The sequence below is a fragment of the Spea bombifrons genome, chromosome 8 (genome assembly GCF_027358695.1).
Source record: "Spea bombifrons isolate aSpeBom1 chromosome 8, aSpeBom1.2.pri, whole genome shotgun sequence".
Lineage (NCBI taxonomy): Eukaryota > Metazoa > Chordata > Amphibia > Anura > Pelobatidae > Spea > Spea bombifrons.
Window position 1 is genome coordinate 7,007,614 of NC_071094.1, and position 26,043 is coordinate 7,033,656.

The 26,043-nt window shown below is 40.6% G+C and overlaps 1 protein-coding gene across 11 annotated transcripts in view; it reads right to left on the minus strand.

Moving 5' to 3' along the window:
* Window positions 1-26,043, minus strand: part of DNM1 (dynamin 1) — a 39,657-nt gene that overhangs the window by 7,970 nt on the left and 5,644 nt on the right. For 6 of the 11 annotated variants that reach the window (XM_053473385.1, XM_053473386.1, XM_053473382.1 and 3 more), the window contains exons 2-19: window positions 22,479-22,552; window positions 21,953-22,102; window positions 21,648-21,851; window positions 21,391-21,489; window positions 20,988-21,148; window positions 20,475-20,617; window positions 20,068-20,203; window positions 19,728-19,795; window positions 18,408-18,546; window positions 11,506-11,592; window positions 11,071-11,141; window positions 10,128-10,179; window positions 9,121-9,132; window positions 6,191-6,304; window positions 3,561-3,670; window positions 3,191-3,302; window positions 732-902; window positions 121-362 (exon numbers count right to left, since the gene is read on the minus strand). In XM_053473385.1, the coding sequence (XP_053329360.1) occupies window positions 121-362; window positions 732-902; window positions 3,191-3,302; window positions 3,561-3,670; window positions 6,191-6,304; window positions 9,121-9,132; window positions 10,128-10,179; window positions 11,071-11,141; window positions 11,506-11,592; window positions 18,408-18,546; window positions 19,728-19,795; window positions 20,068-20,203; window positions 20,475-20,617; window positions 20,988-21,148; window positions 21,391-21,489; window positions 21,648-21,851; window positions 21,953-22,102; window positions 22,479-22,552 (2,145 nt within the window). Of the gene's footprint in view, window positions 1-120; window positions 363-731; window positions 903-3,190; window positions 3,303-3,560; window positions 3,671-6,190; window positions 6,305-9,120; window positions 9,133-10,127; window positions 10,180-11,070; window positions 11,142-11,505; window positions 11,593-15,570; window positions 15,710-18,407; window positions 18,547-19,727; window positions 19,796-20,067; window positions 20,204-20,474; window positions 20,618-20,987; window positions 21,149-21,390; window positions 21,490-21,647; window positions 21,852-21,952; window positions 22,103-22,478; window positions 22,553-26,043 lie in introns of all 11 variants that reach the window. The other 5 variants (XM_053473390.1, XM_053473381.1, XM_053473389.1 and 2 more) reach the window with 3 other exon arrangements.

The window sequence follows — 26,043 nt, forward strand, 5'->3', positions numbered from 1 at the left end:
ATTGTAACTAAAAACTGATACAAATTCGGTGTGTAAAAAAAACGATTTGTCCACCTGGTCTGCCCATGTCTTCTATAACACCTCAAACCTTGTGGGGTTTGTGTGTCATTTCCTTCTTACCTGCGCCCTGCTGACATGTTCTGCACCTGTAGCCAGGAGTCATCCACAGGGGGGGGCATGGGGGTGCTGATAGTAGTGGTATTGATGTCCCCAATAATATTAAGCGCCTCCTTCAGGGCATGATACATGCGTAACATCTCATCCCTATGTTGAGCCTGTTCCGGCGATTCCTCCATGAGCGTGTTCTGGTCTCCGCATGAGTAAAGGTTTGCCAGGAGCTCGGAGTGGATGAACTCCTTGGTCTGCAAAAGTAAGTGGAGGGAAAAATCGTATCTTATAGGGGGGCAATTAATTTTTTTGTGGTGATGCAAGTGGTGTAATCACCTTTCCATTTGGCCCAAAACATTCTCTCCTGGAATGAAGGATAAAGAAGGATCAAGAACATTGGACAACACTCCGTAAGACCCTTTAGATGACTGTAGGAAAACATTTGATGGCGGTGCCTCCAGAAACAAGCAGGTGTAACTCTTATCCATGATGTGTTCTGTCTAAATCCCAAACCAGTTCCTCTCAATATTCCTTTTTAGGAGGCGGACAGCTGTTGCAATACTCCTAGGTGTACCTATTATGTACATTCAGTCTTTGAGTCTGATTGAGTGGAAGTTACTTACATTGTTTATCATAAGATGCATGATGGTTTTGGGCATCAGGTCACGAACGGTCTTGTTGACGATGCTCATATAGGAATCCACCAGGTTGCGGATGGTCTCCACCTGCCTCTCCAGTTGAGGGTCCATGGAATGCATGAAGCTGTCGGAACCATTCTCTTCCGATTCACTGGACTAGAGACGGAGAAAGGAGAAGCAGAGAAAGAAAAAGCTCAGGAGAGGGGCAGCAGATTTCAGAACAATGTCATCCATGGCACGGTCTGTAAGTGACACTGAACCGGAAAAGCCAAAGAACCAGTGATTTTACCACACCAATAATTCACTAAATTCAGAGTTTTAGTTCCAGAACCCATGTACAAAATTAATGAGATTTGTTCTAGGAGGTCAAATCTTTAAAGGTCCTTCAACCAACGTTAAAGGTCTGCATGGGTTTAGATTCAGAAACAAAGGCATTGTGTTTAGGAATGACCAAACCCTACTCAAAAACTATATATCATATCGGTCTCATTCTAGCCTATAGTTACAAGGAGATGACTTTAATGGTTGACATATTTGTGTTTTTTTGAGGTTGTTTTTTTACGTCTATGGTTGTTAATGAATTGTCCAGCACCTTTTTTGGTACTTCTGTCATCAAGAAATTGTTTATGGTATATATGCAGAGGCTCCTAACATTTTGGGTTAACCAATGGCCTTCAGTGGAGCCTAGAACACCATGGCGTCAAAGAGAAAAAAAAGGTGACCTCCAGATGGTCCAGTGAAGGAGGAGATAAGGTAACCATCACTGGGTTCTACACATGCTTCTCCGGTTCAATGTCTCGTGTCAGGCATGCAAAATAAAAAGAATGTTAATGAAGAAATCGGGAGGACGGCAGAACCAGGAAAAGGGGAGAGACCCCAAATTAAAAGCTCTACGAAACTCGGAGAAGGGCCAACTGAGGATACAAATGATGAGGACGGTGAGGGAGACAGCTGTTCCCCCCCGAACATCCAGCTTGGGCCCAGCAGGACCCTTTTGGGGGAATAGAAAAGGAAAATGAAGTTGTTAAAGAAATCAGGAAGGAAAATGTCAGAACCTCTTTGGAGCTGTTTGCTAGACTTACTTTATCCTTGTCCTTTGAAGTGAGATTGAGCCACAAACAGAATAAAAATAATAATAAAAAAAAACACAGAAAGAGGACAAAAAAAACACCAAAATTAGTGGTTAAGGAGAAATGATTTGCCCTCAGTATTACAACATCAATAAGGGGAAAGGACAGATAATAGCCTTTGTCAAACAATGAATGATCAGTAAACAATTAGATATAATGTCTATTCGTAGAGGGAGCTTGATGTGGGTTTGTTGAATTGTTTTGACCAATAGACGGCCATATAGTTAAGGTTCCGATTGGTTGTTGTTTTCCCACCTCTATCTTCAGGCTTGTTCTGCTATCAGGTCCCGGGGCAACAACACCTGATAAAACCGGGTCAGATCGCACTACTGGGCAATTCTTCCCCCTGTGTCATCGAGACACAATGTCATAGAGGTCTGGGACTATCCAGCACAGCCTTATAGCTGTAGAAGTTACCCTGGTCACGCCAAAACCAAAATACATCACTGGCGCGTTACATGAGGTCACATAATGTTGCCCTCAAAAACTGTTGACGCACAATGGAGCGGATTCTTCCCAGCAAGCCTTATATTCAGTCTTTTTTGTTATCAATGATATTGAGTGGGAAAGCTATATACAAAAATAGGATAACCAGGATTGAAATATCCACAGATTCCAGTAGAACACACATGTTCCTTCTGTGTTCCAAGGCGCCCGGCGAGATACATCAGCCGGCTCTTCAAACTCATTATGGTGGGTTTGATGTTCACTAGGTCTTATTAGCAAATTAGCCAAAGTGGAGCGTTGATGAACCTGCTGAAGTCCAACTGTCTCCTTAGCCAATCAAGTTGGAAGACATATTGTTAACACAAGATCATGATCACAAAAAACAATTACCCTGCGCCACGTAAATGGCAGAAGATGCCACCCATTGCGTAGATGAAGTGATGCATTTATCATGGGGTCAGTTTATCTAATTGTAACTTTTTTGTAGACAGCTTAAGACCTACAGGGATACCTGGGAACGCTCTGTGTTTCACCTGGAGACTGCGGGTTAAGCGCCGCTTTCTCCACAGAGAACCTATGGGTCACGGGTGTGGTGTTGCGGGACGCACCTCTCCCCTCCCACTTCCCCGCTAAAAACGACCATCTTTCAGGGGAATCGCCTAATGACATCAGCGTACCGCCCAACCAATGTCAGGGGGACCCCCTACCCGCATTCCCAAAAGGGACGTCTCCGGGTAGTTGGGGCCTGGATCTTCCCAGGTATGCCTATAGGTACCATATGAAGTATAAGACGTATGACCCAGACATTTCTATGCCACAAGGGTCTTTCATTTATTAATAATGTGCGGCTAATCTCTTTGTACATACCACAACTCTTTCCGGGTAAACACCAGCTCTCAAGAAAGAGGCTTTCCAGCTGTCCACCTCTTCCTGGGTCTCGCAAGCTAACTCCAGCTGACGGTAATCTTTGTACACATTTCTAAAAATAAAAGGTAGCAAAAGAACACGATAAGATAATGGTTCAATTATTCCACCTCTGCCCACCTACTTATGCCACGCATTTTTTTGCATAACCGTAAATAAGTGATTGGGGTAGAGATCTTAATTGATGATATAAGTAATTATGGATCATACAGGAGTGAAACATATTAACAAGGGCCTGGCACCAGTGTCTGTAAAATGTAAGACTTCTGAAGCAGAATTAAGAATTCTAGAACCCGCGGCATGATCTACTCACCTTTGCTCAGTATTGAACAGGGCGAAGATGTGTTTGCTGGACATGAATCCCTTCTCAATATCTCTCACCTTCAGGTTGTCCACAGGCAGCATGTATTTCTTCTCCTTCTCCTGTTAGCACAGAATTGTGGGGTCTTATTAAGGGGACACGTCACAACAACTGAGATAAAGTTAGCTGGACTGATAACATTTCAATCATAAAGCCATTGATTATCCAAGCAAGTGAGGCTATAAAACAGGGAAGACAGATGGCATCTATTGCTTCCTCAGCTCCAGCTTGCACTCCACTCTTGGTGGACCACTAGGCTGAACCAAGCATTGAGACTTTAGCCTACGCCTGATTGCCCAGCTACAGGACGACCACAAGTGTTTCGGGGTAAATGGGCAAACTCTTGGGCTTCTGTAATTATATCGGAGCATCCCAACTGGTACTTTTCTTACATGTAATATAACATAATGACCGTACTTGAATACAGAACATCTTTACCTCCTGACCTGTCAAGGCTTTGATAAGGACCATTATTAGAACCATTTGGTTGCCACCATTAGTGGGTTACCACAATAGAATCCACGATAAGCTATTAAATAGTTAATATTTCAAATGCACCCCTTTGTACAAGGATTTGTTCCCAATTACAGGGTATTGGTAGATGCCAAGGTCTGAAAAGCACATAACTGGTTAAGATTATTTCAGGCCCCGTATGCAAGGACAGCATGAAAGAGGCGAAGGGGTTACTGCGTTCTGGTGAAATGTGACTCCTGGAGCAGGAGATGGAAAACGTCTCAAGATGAGTGGCTGGTCCTTGCCCTGCACGTGTGTCTAATTACTGGTCCTGGCAGATCTCCAGAAAAAGCCGACATCCCACGATTCCAGATACAGCAATCTAGACCCAAGAGCCCTCAACGATGTGACATTTTATCCTCTATTTCTGCAACACAACACCTCTAGACCGGACCTAGCCATGGAAGCAGATGTTCTAGAGTGCCTGCTGTGCATGGACACCTAAGAGCTAGATGAGCTGCGGAATAATAATGATAAAATATCCGCGTTTTAAGACTTAACGCAGACCATATGTAAATGTACAGATTTACGCTAACAGACTTTAGTAACATACACGCCAAATGCAAATCTGCTACAGAATGTGAGCTTTACCGTACATCCCAAGATTAAAAGGCAGCCCGATCTGGCACGTAATACCCTTTTAGACCATTCTAGAGAGTGTGGGGGCTTCGGCTTATCCCTGGTGTGTCAACTAGATACATTTAACCCTCTGAGACCCAAATGGACTCAATAACATCAACAAATCGAGGGGAACGGACACAAGAAATGCCTCTGGAATCTTGGAACTTTAATTATTTTTAATAATAAAGACAGAAATGTAGCGATTCAGAGACAAAGCCTCTAGACTACAACCCAACATTCCAAATGGACAAAAGGGAAACACTTTTATAATATCTGGGGTGTGGTTAGAGGCGGGGTTAGTCAGGGGGCAGGGATTTATTGAAATGTTTTATTTAATTAAGCTATTTCATTGAGTTTATAAAGCCATTCCCTGCTGTTTCTATACACATTACTAAAATATTTAGGGCCGTAGAACCCTGCGATACCCTCGTCCCGAGCAAACATTCTGAGCTCCTAGAAAAGAGGGGCATCCGGGGAGGAAAAGGGGCCAGATGGTCCTAAAGAGGGACTTATCCTTCTAAAGGGGGGGCACTTGGCAGGAATGTAATCCTGCTCTAGAGCTGTACAAAATATTCTACATTTGGTAAAAAATCTGTAGGCTTTGATATTTTTTTGTTAAAAAAATGGTTTTTTTTTTGATGGAAATGCTGAGTTCAAGTATGGAGAACAAAATCCGAATGAAAGAAGGTTTTTCTCCCAAAGGGGGGGGGGTTTAAAGGAAATTCCAGGAAATAGAGAGTCTGCTGACTGCAGCTGGGAGTGATTGTGGCTCCGGCAGCGGATAAATACACACGTCAGCGTTTTCACAGCTAGCGCTTCTATCCGAAAACATTTCCAAGGAGAAGTCATTGGAAGAGATTTAAAGGGAAAGTATCAAGACCGTTCCCTTAAGATTGTAAGCCCAAGAGCGGGGGTCTCAGAAGCCCACCACTCTCAAAAGGAACTAGCCGTATGATTAGATGGCAAGCTCATGGGACAAGGTCCCCAACTCCTGCTGTATCTATATATGTGTTATCCATGTGTTAACCACCCCACATTTAAATTGTACAACGCTGCGGAATATGTGAGCGCTTAATAAAGAATAAGCCTAATAATTTAAGATGAATTAGCACCCCCCCCCTGCAGTGGATGCCACAGTAAAACTCTTATTACCCTCAGCCAGACAGAAGTCTGAAAATGTTAATGGAGCCCTAAATAACGATTTTTGGGTTAAATAAAGGATCGTGAGCCCTGTTTTTGAACGGCAGATCTGGCAAACAGTTCTTATGGGAAGAAGTGTCCAAAAATATGTTTCGAGGGCCACAGATATTCCACGTGTTTTTACGTTTAAATAAGTGAAAACATCTAAAACGACCCAATGAAGACACGCTGAAAGGAAGCGGTACACATGGCGAAGAGGGCCCTGGCCTTCCAAGCTAACGCTCCATTATGGTGCTGTGTGTACGTACCTCATCATCCTTGTACCAGGACAGATTCTCGGCCGTCAGGACAAACCAGTACTCCTTGGCGCCTCCTTTCATAATCCCAATGTTGTTGATGGTCAGCCAACCCTTGCGGATGACCTGTCCAATAGAGAGCGGGGTATTAGTAGCCGCGGAGGACCTGCCGGGACACACACCGATGGACAAACTCTGCCCTCGCTCATCCCTGGCATAAGCCATTGTGGGTGATTCTAGTTTTAACTGAAATGTCATATTTCTGTACTAATTTAGTTGGTATGCACTGCATTAAAAATGTTGAGGATTATTTGTCAGCTCACTCCAACTATCTCCATCAATCTGCTTATTCTGATTGTGATAGCAATAATAAAGGGTGGTAGGTAAGTGGAACAGCCTCCCAGCCGAAGTGGTGGTGGCTAATACAGCGAGGGAATTTAAACATGCATGGGACAGGCATTGGGCTCCTGAATCTAAGACAAGACCAAGGAGTGGTCTTTAACCAGGAATAACAGGTAGGCGGGGGCCAAATGGGGCCGATCTGCCGGCAAATTCTACATTTCTATGTTTCTAGTAACATCAAAGTAATTCGGTAATATGTCCATAATCCATCAATATGATATTATCTTTAATTGGGCTTCTATATTTGTACCGTGGGCTCGTTAGGAAATAAACTGATGTGGTTTGGGTAGATTTATAGTTTCTATTTTTTCTTAATTATCATTATTTGTAAAGTGCCAGAATGATGAGATTTCTGCTGTAAAGTAACTGAGTCCTGAGAGCGATGTTTGAAAGTGTAGCCACCGCGTGGTGGGGAGGAATAAAACCCGCCGTTGGCTCCACGTGGACAACACACTGACTATGGAGCCACAGAAGGAAAAGTGTAGCATGGCGTGAGAGATGATGAGATGAGGGCCAGCGGCAGAACCAACATATGGAGCAGCGACCCTAAAGTGCAACTTTTGGCTACAAATCCCAAAATAAGAACCAGTAGAGCGTTAAAAATCATATATTGTTTCCCGTTTTAAAGCTGTTCATCATACTGGGGAACGGTGGCATCCACAGCCAATCAATCAAAAACAAGTCAACGTGAATAGCAACTCTTTTGTGATTGAACCCTAAGGAATTAAGATGACTTGCCCCATGGTGCTCTAAAATATATCTACACTACCAATCAAAGGTTTGGGTCACTTAGAAATTTACTTGTTTTTGTTCTCTCCGATAAAAAAAAATGGATCAGAAATCCAGCGCAGACGGGGTTAATGCTGTAAATGACTATTGTAGCTGGAAACGGCTGAATTTTAATGGAATCTCTTCATAGGCGTACAGAGGCCCTTTATAACTCCCATCACTCCTGTGTTCCAATGACCCTTTATCACTCTCATCACTCCTTTATCACTCCAGTTTACCAATGGCCATTTATCACTCCCATCACTCCTGTGTTCCAATGGCCCTTTATCACTCCCATCACTCCTGTGTTCCAATGGCCCTTTATCACTCCCATCACTCCTGTGTTCCAATGGCCCTTTATCACTCCCATCACTCCTGTGTTCCAATGGCCCTTTATCACTCCCATCACATTCAAATTCAATATATTTCATTTCTGACATATGAAGGCTCCATATAGTTTAGTTCCACCTCTGGTTTTCACTTATGCACATAATGCAAACCCTCCAAAAAATTCAGCACACAACACACGAGAGCTTCATGCCCGCCATCTTGTATAACGCCAGCCTGTTTTGAAGCTGATGAAAGCATCTGTTTCCTCCAAGTATTAATACACCTTAACCTGTGACTCAATCTGTGTTCCTTCTAAGGATCCCCGACACCGAAGAGTTTGGAAAACGGACACATGTTACAGGTTATCATGGGTGATTAACCCAACCCTGTGCCATGTGTATAATAAGGAGACCTGTTTAGGTGGACGGCTCACCTTAGAGGGAAAGGCAGATATATGTGAATGAGACAGCAGCCGAACATCTGTAAGAGATTTACTCCAGACCTGTTGGTCAGTATTTTGTTTTAGATCTATTAGATCATATTGTCACAAAGGACAGGCGTGTTACATATTCAATGGGTTCTGCTCTCGAAAAGTCTCAATTTATAGGTATAGTTTTTTAATTATCTCTCTTCATCTTCCAGAAGCTGAAAGCAAAAAGGACTCTTTTTGCCCCGTTATGCTTACCATGAATGATCTAGATGGTGATTCCCTAACTCCAATTGTTCTGTTAATGTAATTGTGACCCTTGGGCCGTAATACAGGCCAGTGTACTATACGGGGTAGGCACCTTGGTTTCGTGATGGTTTTCGACAAGGTGCTTGTCCCACCTTAACCATGAACCATGGAATTTATAAATGTTGGACGTCACTGTTTCCGTCTGCTCTAGAACCCGGACCCTGAATGGAGCTCTGGAGCCGATCTCTCACATACTGTGTTTGTAGCGGGAAAGGAACAAGAGGAGGGGGTATGAGGACAACACAGGGGAGACTGGCCACAAGGAGATGGGTGCACCTGGGGTCCAACCAAAACTTTTTACAACAATTCCCTCTTCTGCCATTTTGTAAAATATGGATGACATCGCAACATAAAGTTCATTTATTTCTTGGGTAGAACCTTTAGGGGACACAAGGCCAGGATTGTGCGATGCTTCTAGCAGACAAGGCTATGTTACTTAATGAAGGTATTCAATAATTATGCGTTATCACCAATCAGGGAATTCGTTAATTTTACAAATCTATGGCAGATCACATTTTAAATTGATGTCGACAAGTAACGTTCATTAATCTCATATTAATTTTTAGGAAATTGTAAAATGTAACTTAAACTAGCATTAGTTGCTAGCGATTTTAAACCGGGAGCCTTCATTGATTCGTGGCCTGGGGATTGGATGCCCAGATGCACGTCTTTCTCCGGTGGGCCGAGTCGCTGCCTGACTACTCACCAGGATTTCATCCTGCACAGGGTAACCATAGCAACAGCAGCGGAGTGGAGAGGAAGAGGAGCAGAAGAAGAGGGAGATAAATTACTAGCAGAGCGGGGTGCAGAACTGGTCATGAGTTGCTGCAGAACCCACAGCCCGTGCATGACATTGCCATTCCGGCGCACACACGCACCCCACACATACATTTGCAAAGCCCGCGGCCCCCAAAATGCTGCAGAGTCAATGACCCCGAGGTACATGACATGAGTAGACTGATCCACTTGGGAGATGCTTCACTTTGTAAACCGACAACATAGCAATCAATGGAATGGCCCAGTCGCAAGGAGCATTCCTTTGGTTGCTATGGTGAGAAGACCACTTTTGATCCAGAATCGCTTTTGACACATACTCCCCCTTTATAATTTTATATGGAATGACTGCTGGTTTCTTGAAATTGATGCCATCATAATATTTAGACATTTGCACAATAGTATTTTTTTATTCATAATTTTTAAGAATGATCCAGACACAAGACTTGGGCTTCCTCTAGCACCGCAACTATTATCAGCCTCATTTCCCAGAACGCACTGCCAGATAAAGGCTCACGAAGTGCGAAGGGAAATATCGATCATGAAAAGAAAGTATTTAATGTCCCTCCTGGTCACCCGTTTACTTCTTTGGTGGGTTATTATATGTAGATATATAAAATTCCCATTTTGATTAGAACTGAGGTAATTATGTTCAGTTTACCCCCAATTAGTAAATTATGCCCGCCATTTTGTAGCATGTATTGTGTGCAGCTGCCGGCATATTTATTTTTAAAGATTTTGATTTAAAATTTATAATCTTCCCTTTAAAGAACAGAATCGACACCCTTAGGAGTCACCTCATCTCTCTAACACCGAATTTTCTGGAGCGATGTTGTTACATATCTAATAAAATGCAATGGTCCAGCTGTCAATGTATACCCGCCTGTGATTGGCTGGAGCACAGGAAGTAAGTGATTAGTTGTTATGTTCTCCCCTCACCTGGTTTCCGGAGGCCTTCTTTTTGCTCATTTGGCTACTTCGCTGCTGGGCGCTACAATAAAAAGCATATTATTATATTATAAACTGGATTAGAAACTCCAGTAGTGTTAAATGGGAGCTGTCGCTCTTCTCAAACTCTTCTCTTCATTGAAGTTTAAGTATACAAGAAGATATACCAGTTGGCTTCACCTTAAAGAACCAATTCAGAGGTAGCTGAGCTGAGCTTCCTTCTGCCTAATTCTTCCCAGGCCATGGTTGTGTAGCAATGACTAAAATGTTCAACATGAACCTGAGCGCATCAAGAAAGACCTCAACATCTCTGGTCATCCTCAGACAACATAAGAGCATTTCTGACCCAAATCATATATGATTATGCCAAAAATAAATTCATGTTTTCGAGGTTGGGCGTACCATAAGCGATTGGATTCAACCATTCTAGCCGATCAGTGTTTCTTACCGGCATCATGACAATCGCTATTTGGTTGAACCCTTCTCCTAACATAGCTTTAAGGATGGAACGTTTTACCCCCCCAAAATGGAGGATTGACTTTAATATCTATTAAAAGGAAAGCTGGGGAGTGCAAAGAGAGAGATTCAATCACAAAAACATGCTTGATATAGCCCAAAAAACCTAAGCCTCTTGGATTATAAAAATAGCTTTTTAGAAGGTGTGTAGAGGGCATGCACCATCACATTCTTTGTCATCCCCATTCCCTCATGATTGTCAGCTTGCGAGCCGGGCTCTCTCCACCTAATGTGTCGGTTTGTCTTAGCCCGTCAATTCTCATCTTGTTATACCCCTTGAATATATATTTATATATATATATAAATAAAAAAGATAATAATAATAATATCGATTTTGGGTATAATATGAATGCCATGCTTTTTTGGTGGTGAAGCTGACATGGATAAAGAGTTCCTTCAAGCAACAGAGAACACTTACTTGGCAAAGCCGATGAAATCCTCATGGTTTGTATTCATATAGGCCAATTCGATATCTATCAGCAGCATTACCTACAGCAAAAAAACATAAGTGGTTGGATTTATCCCATTGACGGCAATGCTGGTATTTATTACATCTGTTGGATCTGACCATAGACCCTCAAGAAATGTCTTCAAGGAAGAGCAAATAGAAAATCAAAGGTCCAGTATCTGGATGTATAACTTTTAATTAGTTTCCAGGAATTTTTTAATAATTATGAGTTCCATATATGTGGAATTAAAGAAAAAAAATGGAACTTTATATTTGGTAATCCTTCCTTATTTTTAATACTTATTACGAGCGACTCAGGTTTGTATAAGGTGGAAACATGGCGCCCGACGCATCTCTCATGAATTATGAATTATTAAAACTTTTTTTGTTTTTGGAGATTGTCACCTGGTCCTTTGTTCGTCCCTCTCTCTCACGGATGTGAGTGGTTACGATCCTTTCCATCTCTTCACGTAGGTGAGGATACTGGCTGAGCTGTGGAAGAAAGTAAGCAGATCTGCGTGGGTAACAGCCAACTACGCAATTCACAGGATATATAATGATATATAATATATATATATATATATATATATATATATATATAATACTAATGATACTCATGTCAGGTTTCACTTACCTCCTAAAGTACAGATTTAGTGATTCTGCAGGGAATCTGAAAGTACTTTATTTAAGTTTATATTTATATTTCCTTGATTAACATATTTTTTTATTAAAATAATATTTTTTTCTTAATTTATTTCATGTTGATGATATTAGATCAAACTGAAAACCTGCTCTGACACCAAGCTTATTTTAGAAATATTTCAGGGTGACATATTTTTTACTTTTTTAATTTTTTCATTCTATGTTTTTTTATTGTATTTTATATATGTTGGCTATATGAGGCTTTCCTATTATTTTTTTTTTATATTGCCAAGCTGGAAAAATAGAGAAAACAACAGTTATGGTATGGTTTGAATATTTAATTAGGGCTAAGAAAAAAAAATATTTATTAAAAATATTTGTTAAATAGCTGTTTTTTTTGGTGTGAATAACTAAACCCCTGTAGCTTTAAGGACAGGTCTTCCTGTTTCCTTCTAAGGGGAAATGAGGACAAAAAAATTGAATTTGATGATAAGGAAATCCCCCAACCTTCCTTAAAATCACAAAAATAGGATTTTTCCAGGATGTTTATTATTCCACAAACAACATGAAATGTAAGCGTCTGCATAAGGATATATACCATATGCTCTGGACTTGTTCCATTTAAATGTTTCAAGGGCGATGAGTAATTGGTTAAATAAAGAGCATTATTTGTTCAGGAACATCTGCTACAGAATAATTGTAACCTTTTTTTTAAAAATAATCTTAAAAAATGCAACATTATTGCAAATATGCGTTTTTGTAGATTTCGCAATAATGATTGCGCCATGTAACATAAAAAAAATAATTAGGATGTGAGGACCTGAATTTAGGTGAGATAAACAATTTACGGACTCATTCTATAGGTAAGCAGTAATGTAGATAACCCAAAAACAGACAAATGATGGCCAGAATTTTGGTCCGTGCGCTTTAAACTACGGTATATGATCTGATGGTTGCTGACAGGCTACAATTAAAAGAAACAGTAACCATTTCAATATCCTATTTAATAGAGATGGCATCTAAAATATTAACCCTCTTGATTAATTTAAATAATTAATGTCATTAACCCTTTAGATTTATTGAAGATTTCATCTTATCTAGACTACTTTAGTATCTGAAGTCCTGATCGTATTGCCTATAGATAAACAATATGGTTCTTAAGCTCTTAGAATTATCTAAGGGAGGACTTAAGCAGGACTTTCTATTACCTGCCGTAAAGCAATCAACAAGTGATGTTAATGACGTACGACCCTCAGATATTATATATATATATATATATAATAAAGTGTGACTTCAGGTCACAATATAAAGCTGAAAAGTACCTTACAGAACAAAATATACCACAATATATTTGATAAGCAAAGAAAAAAACAGGACTTACACATTAAGTGTACTGAAATGTTAACTGTATTTTTTTTTGCGTGGGATTTTCTCACATTATTACCATTATTAGGCTGTCAAATTGTAAAGTTATTGCTTTGAAGAAGAAGGGAGAATGGAGAAATAAGAACAAGAGCAGGAGGGGGATTGTAAGAACATTTTAACCCTTTTGTAACTTATCAAATATCAAAACCTGTCCCACTAATAATTATTTAATAAATAAAGAATTATTTAATCAAGTAAATATATTTTCACCAGGAACCACTAAATTAGCATGTGATACACAGACAGGGGTGGATGGGAGTTTGTTTTATCTGTACCTGTCTGATAAAAGATTTTTTGTTTTAAAGAAATTAAAATCTTTACATTTCAACAAAAAAAAGAGATAATAGATCATCATTTTTGTTTAAATTCCAACAAAAAGAGACAATAGATCATGTACCCTTAATAATTCCTTGAAATCTGACATGAGGCTCATGAACAAAAACAATTTAAGAAACACTCCCTTTAACAACAAATAAAAAAATAGATTGTAAAAAAAAGCAAATATCACATTAATAAAAAGAATTAACCAGCAGATGATAGGGAGGATAGAAACATGCATTGGGGACACAGACAAGAAGCATCATCGGCATAAGACCTGGTTTGTTCTTCCACAAGGGGGGGGGGTTTAGGGACAGGCTAAGCCAAACGTAACTTGACTTTTATCGCTATGATTTAAAGACGGGGCTAAATGCCAGACATATGCTCACAAAATACAACATGATTGCAAACTAACCATTTGTAAAAGGTGTATTTAACACACTTTGCCTTTTTTTCCTCTATTTTTTTGTGGTTAGGATACCAGACTAATATTGGCTTAGCCTGTCCCTGGGAAAAAGGACAAAATGAGCCACCGTGATTCATTTCAAACGTTATCCAATCATACCGAACAGACACAGCTTATTGCCCTTGTAATGGAAATTACTCTTCATTGAAAATGGCGCAAGTAGATTAACATATGCCCAGAGGACCAGGACTGTTGGAAGCCCCATTGGCCCAACTGGTGTTTCTGATGCAAGTTGTTCTAGAGACACCAGTGCCCAACCATGACACCTGAGTTCGGGAGGTGCTTTAGTTAAGAACTATGGAGTTCACCTTATCCTTAGGACAAAATGTTACCCTACTTGGAACCAAAGAGACCTATAAAGCATTGTAAAGCAACCACATGACAGAGATGGATTTAACCTGTTCAGTATCATCATAATATGGACCTTGTATTGCCACAGATTAATGATAATTTAGGGTTTAATTGCACTAATTTTCAGGAAGACCTAATGTATGATAGCTTATGAAGGAAATCAAGAATGGAAGCTCTGATAGCCCCAATGTGATTTATTCAATACCATGTATCATGAAGGGCCATTCCCAGCGAGCTTCCCCTACAAGGAGATCATGGATGGCCCTGTAAAATGCATAGTAAATCAATAAGCATTCTTGGAAAGTATCTCACTGGTTGAATAACGCATCATGCAGGACCAACTCTCACCTTTTTGAAGGAGAGTCGCCTTGGTTGGCCTTCATAAAGAAGCCACATGTATATAATTATGATCAGACACTTCTTTGGACCACAAACGTGATAAGTATGTTGCTCAGCACACACCAACTGGTTCTTATTCCTGTATTAATTACTGGTTATTGAGATGGTTCTACCACATAAGTAGAATAAACAGTTCCTTCTATTAAATCCTCAAACTTAACTTGGTCTTTGATCTTGTCTTATATTCGGGACAGTTCTTTTCATATTCAAGATAAATCTTTTTACGTACAGCCTCTAAAACCCATTATTTTAGTTTGAACATCACTTTATCAAACCATTTTGAATGGTTGGGTATACTTCATTGTAGTTGCAAACAACGGAAGTCATTTAAAGACAGTAAATAATAAATAAAATCCAATTTAGGTGATAAAGCTTCAGGCAGCACTCAAGTGTGGTATATCTAAAAGGGAGGAGCAGGGGGTGGGGCTTACGAAGACAAAATGGCTCCATGCAGGCAGGAATTACAGAATAATAATATGCAGGAAAGGAATGGGCTAACACATTTAATTTTGCCGCAGTCTTAAACGTCACTACAATACAGAATGTATACACATGGAAGCACAAAAAAACTAACAAAATAAAATGTATCTATATAGATGCTGGTAGGTCAATATGCACAAATCAGCTACCAGACTACCACTCACTGAAGTTCGACTGGGAGCAACAGTAGCACCCACAAGAAGGCAAAATCATAATAGAAATCAAAAAGAGGTATGGACGTTGATGGTAAAGATAATTCTAGTTTCTTTAAATCCATTCTCTGTCAGTTTACAATGTTTTGCAGACCCCTCCGACAGCAAAGATGTCTGTATACCAAGCTGATGTATATATGGTAGACTTATCATTTCCCCAACTATTTGGTTTTTTACCTTTTCGCTACACTTTCGGATGGTGGAGGTCAGCTCACTTACTACCATGTCCACACACTTCAGACTCGGCTCCTTCAGCTTCTGGACCTGCTTTTTCACTGTGGCTTCAAAAGCGAGGTCAGGCGTGAAGAGTCCAGTTCTGTGTGATTCAGGGACAGACCCAGGGGGGGAAAGTTGGACAGACACGAGTAGGAAAAGAAGCGTGGATAGGAGGGCGTAGAAATGATGAAAGAGGACAGAAGATAAAAAGAGAGAGGGAGAAGGGTTGAAAGATGGGAGACAATTAGATGGGAGGAAAGAAGACAAGGTGAAGAAGAAGGTGGGATACAGAGAGAGAGGTGAGGCCACAATGAAGGGAAAAAGTAGAGATAGAGGAAATAGGAAAAAGAGAGAGAAAAAGAAGGGTGAGATCAGGAATCTGGCAGCAGCGGGACACAGCTTGGGAATGGTTAGGTGGACGGCCCTGACAAATTGATGGATGGGTTGTATGTAAAGTTGGTCAAGAGGCTGCTGTCAGGATGCAGCTTAGATAATGGTCATCCATCTAGAAGTGGATCCTAGAAGTTGACCTTCAGCAGTGAGATAGCCTAAAGTGTTTACCTCCCAAGGAAGAAACATTTCCTGCCCTTGGTAACTTATCTTACGGGTCCCGCCATTACACAGCCACTGTCGTGGAGGAGAGCCTCAGCACCAAACACTTGGGGGGATAAGGCAGATGTGTAAATAGCCAGCTATATAGAATTCAGAGGCACCGGAAAGGCAGGAAGATGCTTCAGAAGGGGTCTTTTTAGAACCTCGGTGATATTCAAGATACTTAAGCATTTTGCTGCCAGAGGGGCCAATATACTGTGTACGGGCAGTAAAGATGGTAGTGATTACCCTGTTTATCTTTCAGAAATTCTATGCATTTTATTTAAGCAGTACTACTAAAGACTTGGAATGTCTTACTGAAGCTGTTGCGTCTTCTGTCTCCTCAAAGTAAGGGCACAAAAGTATGATTCCTGCTTAACCAAAGCAGCAAAGAATTGTGCACATCAATAACATTGATTTATTTAAGAAGGGGAAAACACTGATTACGTTAAACGACAATATCTCATTCATTTTTTTTGCTACCTGTAAATAACACCTTATGTAGAACTATACGGTGTTTCAAAGTAGTAAATTAGGGTGCTTTCTTAAAATGTAGCAGAGGGTAGCCCACAGGAAAATGATTTCACATCTATGGTGGTTACCAAAAGAGTCAACTCTAAAGCCACCTAAAAAAACCTATGACCCGATGAACTACTCTTATCTATTGATTGTTTCCATTGAGTCTGTGGCCACAAGAAAATGTCGATTAAGTCTGATTTGAAGAATTGAGGTGCAATTGGAATGTTGAAAATCCTCAAAATCAAACATAGCTTAGTAATGGGCATTTGCTGGATAGTGTAGTTCTAAAAAAGTTTAAAACACAGTATAATTTAGAACCATCCAGGAATGCTTGGCACTCGGAACTGGGCCTCATTTATAAGCAAAAGGTGGTTTGGTTAAGGATAGGGAAACAGCATCAAAATATGAAGATCTTGTCCAACCTGCGGGCCTCCAGCTGCTGCAGGACTACATTTCCCATAATGCTCTTTCAGCTAAGTGGCTGGCAGAGGAGTATGGGAGATGTAGTCCTGCAGCAGCTGGAGGGCCACAGGTTGGACACCCCTGATCCATAGCTTCACAGTGACTTGAGATGGTGGCTACTGCAACAATACTTTGACCACGTAACGCCAATGCACAATTGTTGATGGTGTCACGGTTCAGATGGGAACGCAACTTAAAGGATCCAGCTAGGCAAGGGAAGCTGTAAGTAAAGTTTAACAAAGAAACACTATATTGTCGAGAAGTGTCATTGTACATGAATTCACGAACACCACCAAGATCAGTGTTACTCTTCCCATCTGTCAAACATGAACTACACAACACCGAACTTTGTTTCATTCTATAAAGTTCCTAGTTTGTGGTTTACATCTGAACTTAAACGCAAAACTAAGCCATGAATGTCTTCATCTTTGTGATCTTCACTTTGCATGTAGCCCTCACAAACCACAAATTATGGACCCTCATAGACTGCATTGAAGTAGATTATATTAGAAGGTCCTTTTAATAAAAACAGAATAGGGGGGTTCCTTGACATTCTTCTGTCCCAGCCGACCACTAGACCTTTAGGAACAACATTTAGAATAAGAAAAAAGCAACTTTCATACATGCTAGGCGGACTTGCCAACCACAATTTCTACTTAACCATTATTGTTGATAGTTTTACTTTTTGAATATCGAAGAAGCTATGGATTAATATAGGTATAGGAGGAGGAAAAATGTTCTTTATGTTTTTAGTAGAGCATTAACACAACTAAAGTTCCGAGGTCTTAATATGACCGAAAGTTCACACCTTGAAGACTAGATCTTTGTTGGCAGGGCTCAACAAACTCTATGAACATTTTGGAATACCCTTATTATAAATATAAAGAAAAAAAACTTCTTACACACATATCTTCACACATTCTAAAGTTTATGGTATCACTGGTGGCTTTTTCATCCTTTCTTTTTTGACATTCAGGGCATGCGCTAGGTATAGAAGATGACTAGGCCGTACAGAGCATGCTTACAGAAGTATTTCAGCCAAAAGGTCAGAAACTACACGCCTGGGACGATAGGAAATAAAAAAATATACGTTCCAGACTGTAAGCTCCGTGACCTCTCATTGGCTGTAACTTCTGGTTTCTGGGGTAAGTTTTCATGCTAAGGTTTGGGGAGGCATCACACAAATTCAGGACTGGTCTTTCCTGGTTTGAATCCAGAAGGGTTACCTTCTTGGTGCACTGTCTAACGGTACCGATTAACTCGGAAATGACCATGTCGACGCATTTCAAGCACGGCTCTTTGGTCTTCTTTACTTGCTTCTTCACAATGGTTTCGAAGGCCATGTCAGGTGTGAAGAGCCCAGTTCTAAATACCCGATGAGGTAAGGCAGGTAATAAGCAGAATATAGCGTTACCCATCGGATCTGGTGGGATGGGAAGCTTGGGGGGGGGGACTAATATTTTGTTAAAAAGGCTATGCCACTGGTAGGCCCAAGGCAGTTTGAGTACAACGTGGGACCTCGATTTTGTGGTGCAACCATTATATATATATATACTTAGCTGTTTGCGTATGAATATTGATAATGTTGACGTATCCCAAAAAACAAAGATGGCCGTGACAAACCAGTTGCAAATCCAAAAATAATGTCCTCATCTTGTTTGACTTTCCCCCCTGTCACCTCAAGCCATTAATTACATCTAAGATGCCTTTCCTACAGCCTCCCAGCTCATAGCTTACTTATTTAATAGGATATTTACTTAGCTTTGTTGTAAGGAGCAGAGGAAGGCAGTAGTTTTGGAGATATCCCATCCACGCTAAATTTATTTTCTGGGGTTTATGTCCTTTTTAGCTAAATATCTGCCCTTTATTGTAAGCCAGACTTTTAACTGAGCAGATGTTTTTGGAAACCCCTTAAAGTACCAGGTATTTAGCTTTGGTGGGGTACATCCCCCCAAAAACTACTTACCATCGCCCTCCATGCCAGCTCAATGAATACCAATTATATAATAAACAAGTCAACGGCAAGTTAAACAATCTATTTGGTGAAAAAAAAAAAAACCTTTGGAGTAGTTAGTTATGTGTTTTTTAGGCTGGTTGTTTCACTTAATTTATCTTCTACTATAAGTTATGAGGTTATCAAAAGCTACACACTGCTGTAACTAGGCAATGAAAATGTCTGCTACAAAGATCATAAGCTCTGCAACCAAGAACCTTTATATGACAATGTCCTGCTACATTAGGGTATTGTAGAGACAGCTGCCTTATTCCCCCCAGTGGCCGTGCCCAGGTTTTTTTAAGAAAAGGGTTAATACAGAGGAGGGCGAAGTGTGACTCCCCATCTTGTTGTAAACCACCCTTCCCCTGAAGCTCAATTCTGCTGGTGAAGGACCACAGGAGTTCACCAAAAAGTCCCAGCATCCCCACCCTCGGGTTATAGCTTTATAAGCACAATATGTCCGTCATTTAGTAGAGGTCCCGGGACAGTATTTAATGAAGGGCACTATCTATGGTGACTGAATGCCCCCCCATGCACGTGTAATACATGCCTGATGCCATGGATGTTCTTAATGGCGTAGCTGATCTCTCTTCTTAGCTCCTTTTCATCGAACTCCATCTGCATTTAAAGAGAGGATCGTTAGCCAAAACAGAACTTGGTGGCAATAACATCATGGAAGAAAGAAGGTAAGCTCTGTTCCAGGCTACCATCATTTAAAGGGGCAACTCAGCGTAAGTGATTGATTTGTGGTAGCCTGGAACTCTAGCAGAAGTTGAGGTTGAGGAGTCATGAAAGGATTTCCGGTAGCTATAGTCAGATAATTGTTGATGTAGATATTGTATGAAAGGTCATGGATCTTGTATGTTTATAATATGATCATATATACATACCTTAACTAATTCAAATGGAAAACGCTCATGAAAGATTCTGTTGATTTTGGCTCCACCGGACAGCTCATAAGTATCAATTTGGTCACCAGAACCCTCAATCCGTTTCTCAAAGTCAACTGCAAACTGCTGAACCATCCTAAGAAAGAGAACAAGAGTTGGTGGGAGCCATTGTAAGGGCACAGTGAATGTAGAAAGGATTGTATAGGTAAATAGATAAATAAATATTATTATTATTTATATTTTAAATATTTTAAATTAAATATATAAATAATATGAACTGGCATTGTTTAGAAATCCAATTCTAATTCAACAAAATAATTCACAACAAAATAATTCACTTAAAATAATATAGCTAAATATTAAAATGTTTATCAAAAAATTGAGGGTTTAGCATAAACAGCACTTACTGGAGCAAAGCTTTAGTTTTACGAGCCGGATCATCGGGACGGAAATGCTTATACTCCTCAACTTCTTTCTCAATGGACAGCAGCTGGCTTTGCAGTTTGTTGCGCAATCCTGGCAGCGTGTCTCTGATATGATTGGTCAGTTGCTGCGTATAATTGGAAAGACCTTAAGTCAACGTTCATTATTAATTAATTATTAATTCATTATTAATAAATAATTAGTAATAAAGAGCCACCTTGGCAAAAAAAATATATGATGCTCTTTACATATCTCAAGACAGGTTGAGATATTTTTTGTCCTTTGCGACCAGACCAGCTGTTGAGACATCATTATTATATTTATTAAGGTGTCTATCTGGGGTCTGTGGCCCTACAGTAACTTTTCTATGGAACCCACCCTGCCTTTTTGTTACAACGTTGCTTCAAACATTAAAAATGACTGTCCTGCCCATAGAAGGTTGGACAGAATGGACTTATGGACATTGACTTTGACATGATGTTCTTCACACGCCATACCTGATTGAGAACTTTTTGCAGGTAGGGCGTACCCATGCGATCAGCCAGATGTCGATAGGATGGATGAGATAGGAAGAACTTCCTTTCAGCTGCCAAAGCTGCTTGAATGTCTTTCTTTCCATCAATATCCTTCTGGCTCCGATTAACCACTCCGACATAACCTGTAAGAGAACACAGAACGATTAAATCCGGTATAATTAGAATAACAATAACGACTATCAGCCATGGACAAAGGAGGCCAAAGACCCTGCAAAGCCCATATGGTGGAATTTTTCATATTATATCCATTTAATTTTATTTCACGCAACATAATGGGTTTAGGGGGGCCAAAGGAAATCTATCCTACTCTTTTAAGATATTCTGTAGATTAGCAAAGGAAAGTATTAATTTGAGGACTCCTCACCTCTCCGGAGGGGCAGTAATTTGTTCTCGAGGATATCCCTGGCATCGGTACCTTCATCCATCAAGTCCAGCTTTGTTATGACACCAATTGTGCGTTGTCCTGAACAATAAATTGTGCAAATGTATATTAAAAACTTGATAAATGGGCCCATAAGTGAATATATGCAAACACACACACACACATATTCACATATACACTGGAATGGATAAAACGTAGCATGTACAGCATGTAGATTGCACAAAGATGCAATAACGTACCCTGGGGATCCACCTCTTTGGCAATTTTCAAGGCGTCGGAATTTGCCAAATCAGAGTTTGCCGGAGACACTGCCAGAATGAGACAATTCTCCTTCGTGACAAACTGCATGAGCATTTCTCGGATTTGGGACTCAATGTCTGCCGGTTGGTCACCCACTGGGACTTTTGTCATTCCCGGAAGGTCAACGAGAGTCAGGTTAAGCACTAAGGAGCAAACAAGAAAGACTCAGAGGATGGAAGAAGGGGTGGTATTAGTGGGAGGGTTAAGAGAGCATTAACGTCCATTATGAGGTTGACATACTCACCATTTGGAGAATAAACCCGAAGGTTGATTGGCACAGGGGAGATACCCTTGTTATTTCCAGTCACCCGGTCAGTTTCTCCCTCAATTTCCATACGGATCTCATCAAAGTCAGTAAACTTCTTCCCTTTGCAGTGTAAGAACTCCCCAAATTCTGCATGGAGACATTTTACATTAGTATATGAGCAATACTCACTAGTATAGACAAGCAGCTCAAACTAGGAACAACTGGACTTGGCCTACAGCTAACTTAATTCCGAACATTATGCAGTCAATGAAAGGAGGAATATCTGGACATATCTTTATTAATTTGTCAAGACTTTATTATTTTTGATGGGTCTCTTTCTCTTCCATGTCCCCTGTGAGGGCATCTCCTTCAACTGGACTCATTGTGGGGTCCATACAATGCTGTCCATCCTTCTGCTTCCCAAAGGATTAGATTTAGCTGAATAGCCTACTATTGAGGCAGGGAGAACCTCAATCTAACATTAACTAAAAGGTCCATTTGCTTGAAGTCCAAAGCTTCCTACCTGTGGAGCTATTTACCAGCTGCAAAACAAGTGGTCTCCTGGTGACAATTCCAGATCCTCGGGGGAGGAAATCTCTGAAACACGAGAGAAGAAAAGAAAAAAAAAATCATCGTTTATAAAAGACATCATAAAGTAACTCCATAAACAAAGGGAACATTATTGCCACATCTTTTGATGTTGGATAAACAAGACCAAGGACTGATGTGAGTCTTTACACCAGGAAAAAATGGCAGACCAGTTGGCCCAAATGGTTCTTATCGGACACCGTATTTTATGTCAGTGTCCCATATGGTGTCACTCGTGTTCATTGTGCTATCTATGGACTATTAACCCAGCGCTGCCCTTATACATTACTCTAGTGTAACCATATACCACCCTTGCAAGCTGATCACAGACATCTAATAATAGGATATCTCGCGGGCTCCTTCCTGCAGTCGTACAGAATTATTCACGATACAGAACAATTTCAGGCTTCTCGGTTTTCAGGATGCTTTTCAAAGAATACACTGAAATATATCGATCACTTCCTACTGATGTCAACGGGGGTCAACGGGGCACTGACAAGTTATCACCAGCTTCACTTCCTTCTTTTATCCAACGTTTGTTAACGAGAAAAGGGACAATCTACAGCATTGGCGAACAGGGCTAGTCAGCTGAAAGTCCCCCTCAAGAGGGTAAAGACTTATTAGAGAATAACATTCTAATTCTTCTTGGCAACAAAAAAATAAAATGACATCATATGATCTCATACACATCGTATCCGCTAGGATCGCATCAATACCCTCAAGATAATATGTGTCTGAGACCTTCTGTCTCCACGCTGTCCTTTTAATTATTCAAAATTGGCTGGAAACCAGGAAGGAGTAGAGCCGGGCACAGAGCCAGAGCAGTAAGAAGCTGTTAGACACTGTATTGTAAGGCAGTGTAATACACAGCACTGTACTATAAGCAAGGGCAGGGGCTTTGTGATGGACATTTGTCTAAATGCTCACAATCATACTGGGGAACCACAACGGCCAGGTCTACTTCTGCTGGGAGGCTGTTCCTGTTTTCTACATAGTTTTCCTGTTCCTCTACTGCCCTAGTGACCGAGGATGTCGCTATATGACGCAAGCCAAGAATAGCTAGTAACGTGACCGGAGTAGACACAGCTGACAACCGAATCCAGGGGTATAGGGAAAAGAGATCGAACCTTTGCCATTTTCTACTAAGCTCAAAGTTACATCACCGACAGCTATATCTGGCATCGGCTGTACTTATTGGCTTTTGACTGGTTTAACGGCGGCCGTTAATTAGCAATGACCAATAAATGAGTCTTATTTAGTCTTATTTTGCTGTAAAGAGATGAGTGTCAACTATACTATAGTCAACGTCAATGTGTTTATTCAAGATAAGTACATTATGTATCATTAGCCGGATGATTCAATCCAATCTTAAAATGTCGCCGCTCGAGTTGTCCTCCACAATCCCCACTGAGAAATCTGATCTGCCGTAAAGACGGGAATCAGGGAATCTGGGGTTGGAGGAGGCAGATTGTAAAATCAGAAATTAAGAACATCATTTAAACATATGCTAGCCCATGCCGTCATTAAAGCCATGTCTCCCTCATCTTTCATACGGAAAATCCACCATAAGGTCATGTTGTCCAAAGGGTATGTAACCCCATGGACATAACTGATTCCGTTGTTCCCTTTTTATTTTGAAAAAAATGAAGAATTAAAGAAACTGGGAGTTGGCTTTAAAACCTGGAGGAAGGACACAAATTTTATAAAAAAAAAAAGGGATATTCTCTGATTTTCCAGAAAAAAATAGTCCTGACTATGACGTTAATGGAGGCCACTATGGCTGTGTATCTAACGGGGTCCTCATCAGATTCCATACAACCCACACGTGTCCAGCTGGTCTGCTGCCCATACGTTCTTCATCGTTCTTCTACTAGGAGTACCCGATTTAACATTCATTTACTTCATTCACATTCATTTCATTTACAAAGACTTGAAGGTGAATTCTAGACACACGAGGTCTCAAAGACCTCTTACTTAACGCTAAATTGTAAATAAATTACCATGGAAAATGAACTAGAATGTCAAGTTCTTAATGGTCACTTTGGCTGCAGGTCAGCCTGGGTAGACCTCATGGTGAAGATGCGGGGCATGTAAGGTTAGAGACTAGGGTGCTTGGTAAGGGCATTGCAGGCCCATAGGGCCATATATATAGTGGGGAGGAACCTCCTACTCAACCCCTTTTCTCACCTGGAACCACAGGACAAGAGTCTCCTATGTTCGGAAGGAGAATTGGCTTCCGATTTTATTTTGGAACCAACTTTCATTTAATTTATTGATTTCCTTCTGTTATAAGACTTTATGTATTTTATTGTATACCAAGACCTAGTATTCAAACCGTATACAATGGGTTAAATGGCCACGATCTTACCATCTGCTGACCATAGCAGATGAGTCTGAACACCAAGTTCTCATCAACATTGAAGCCATTGACGTTCCTGCGTTTGGGCCGGTAGATTCTGTCTAACAAGATGCTGATGCATGTTACGGCCGGGCCTCAGCAAATGATATTACTGCCCCGCTGACTGTCATTACACGGAAAACTGAAGAACTGCAGAAATAATTCAGTAATTCATCAACCATAGCTGCCAACTGTCCCTTGTCTAAGTGTCCTGCATGTCACAGCATGTAAAGCATTTAAAAGATTATAGAAAATGTATTTTATTTGCAAAATGTAATTTCTAAACACATTTTTCAATATATACTTTCATACTTCCCAACTTCTACTTCTGAATCGGGAAGCCAAGGGGCAGAGCTAGGGAGGTAGAGTGTCAGCGCATGCACACAATGCTGCGCAGTGCTAGAGGGTAATACAGTGAGGGAATGTAAACATGCATGGGATGGGTATATGGCTCCTGAATCTAAGACGCGACCGAGGAGTGAGTCAGACTTAGTCTCTTCATCTGGAAAATGGGCACTAGATGTAGGGTAATTGAATGTGTGCGTGTGTGTGTGAATGTATATTTGTGTGTGAATGTGTGTGTGTGAATGTATGTGTGTATATATGTGTGTGTGAATGTATGTGTGTGTGTGTATGTGCAAGTGTGTGTGTGAATGTATGTGTGTATGTGTGTGTATGAGTGTGTGTATGTTTACAAATGGAAACTCTAACTCGTCTTGCATACACAAAGTAAAAACTGGAAGGACCCTCCCAATTAGGTAAACCTTGCATGCCGTGTTTAAAAAACCAACAGTGATGAGAGTTGCAAGCCATTGAAACATGTCAGCCAAGAGTATCAATCTGTCACCACCTCGGCTTCATGTAAATAACATGGAGGGTGAGTGCATATCATGCGTTCAGGTGACTGAGTGTACCGCTCAAAACCTCAGCCGATGCAGAATGTGTACTCCGGAAAGGTGCTGTTTACCACGTATCAGAAAAGCCTCTTGGGGTGTTTGATTTGCATGCCAAAGTGTTAAATTACCCAGAATTCCCTCTGCTCCATTTAAAATAGGCCTTGAATAAGCCCTGGGTTAAAATGTACACATCAACCATGTCATAT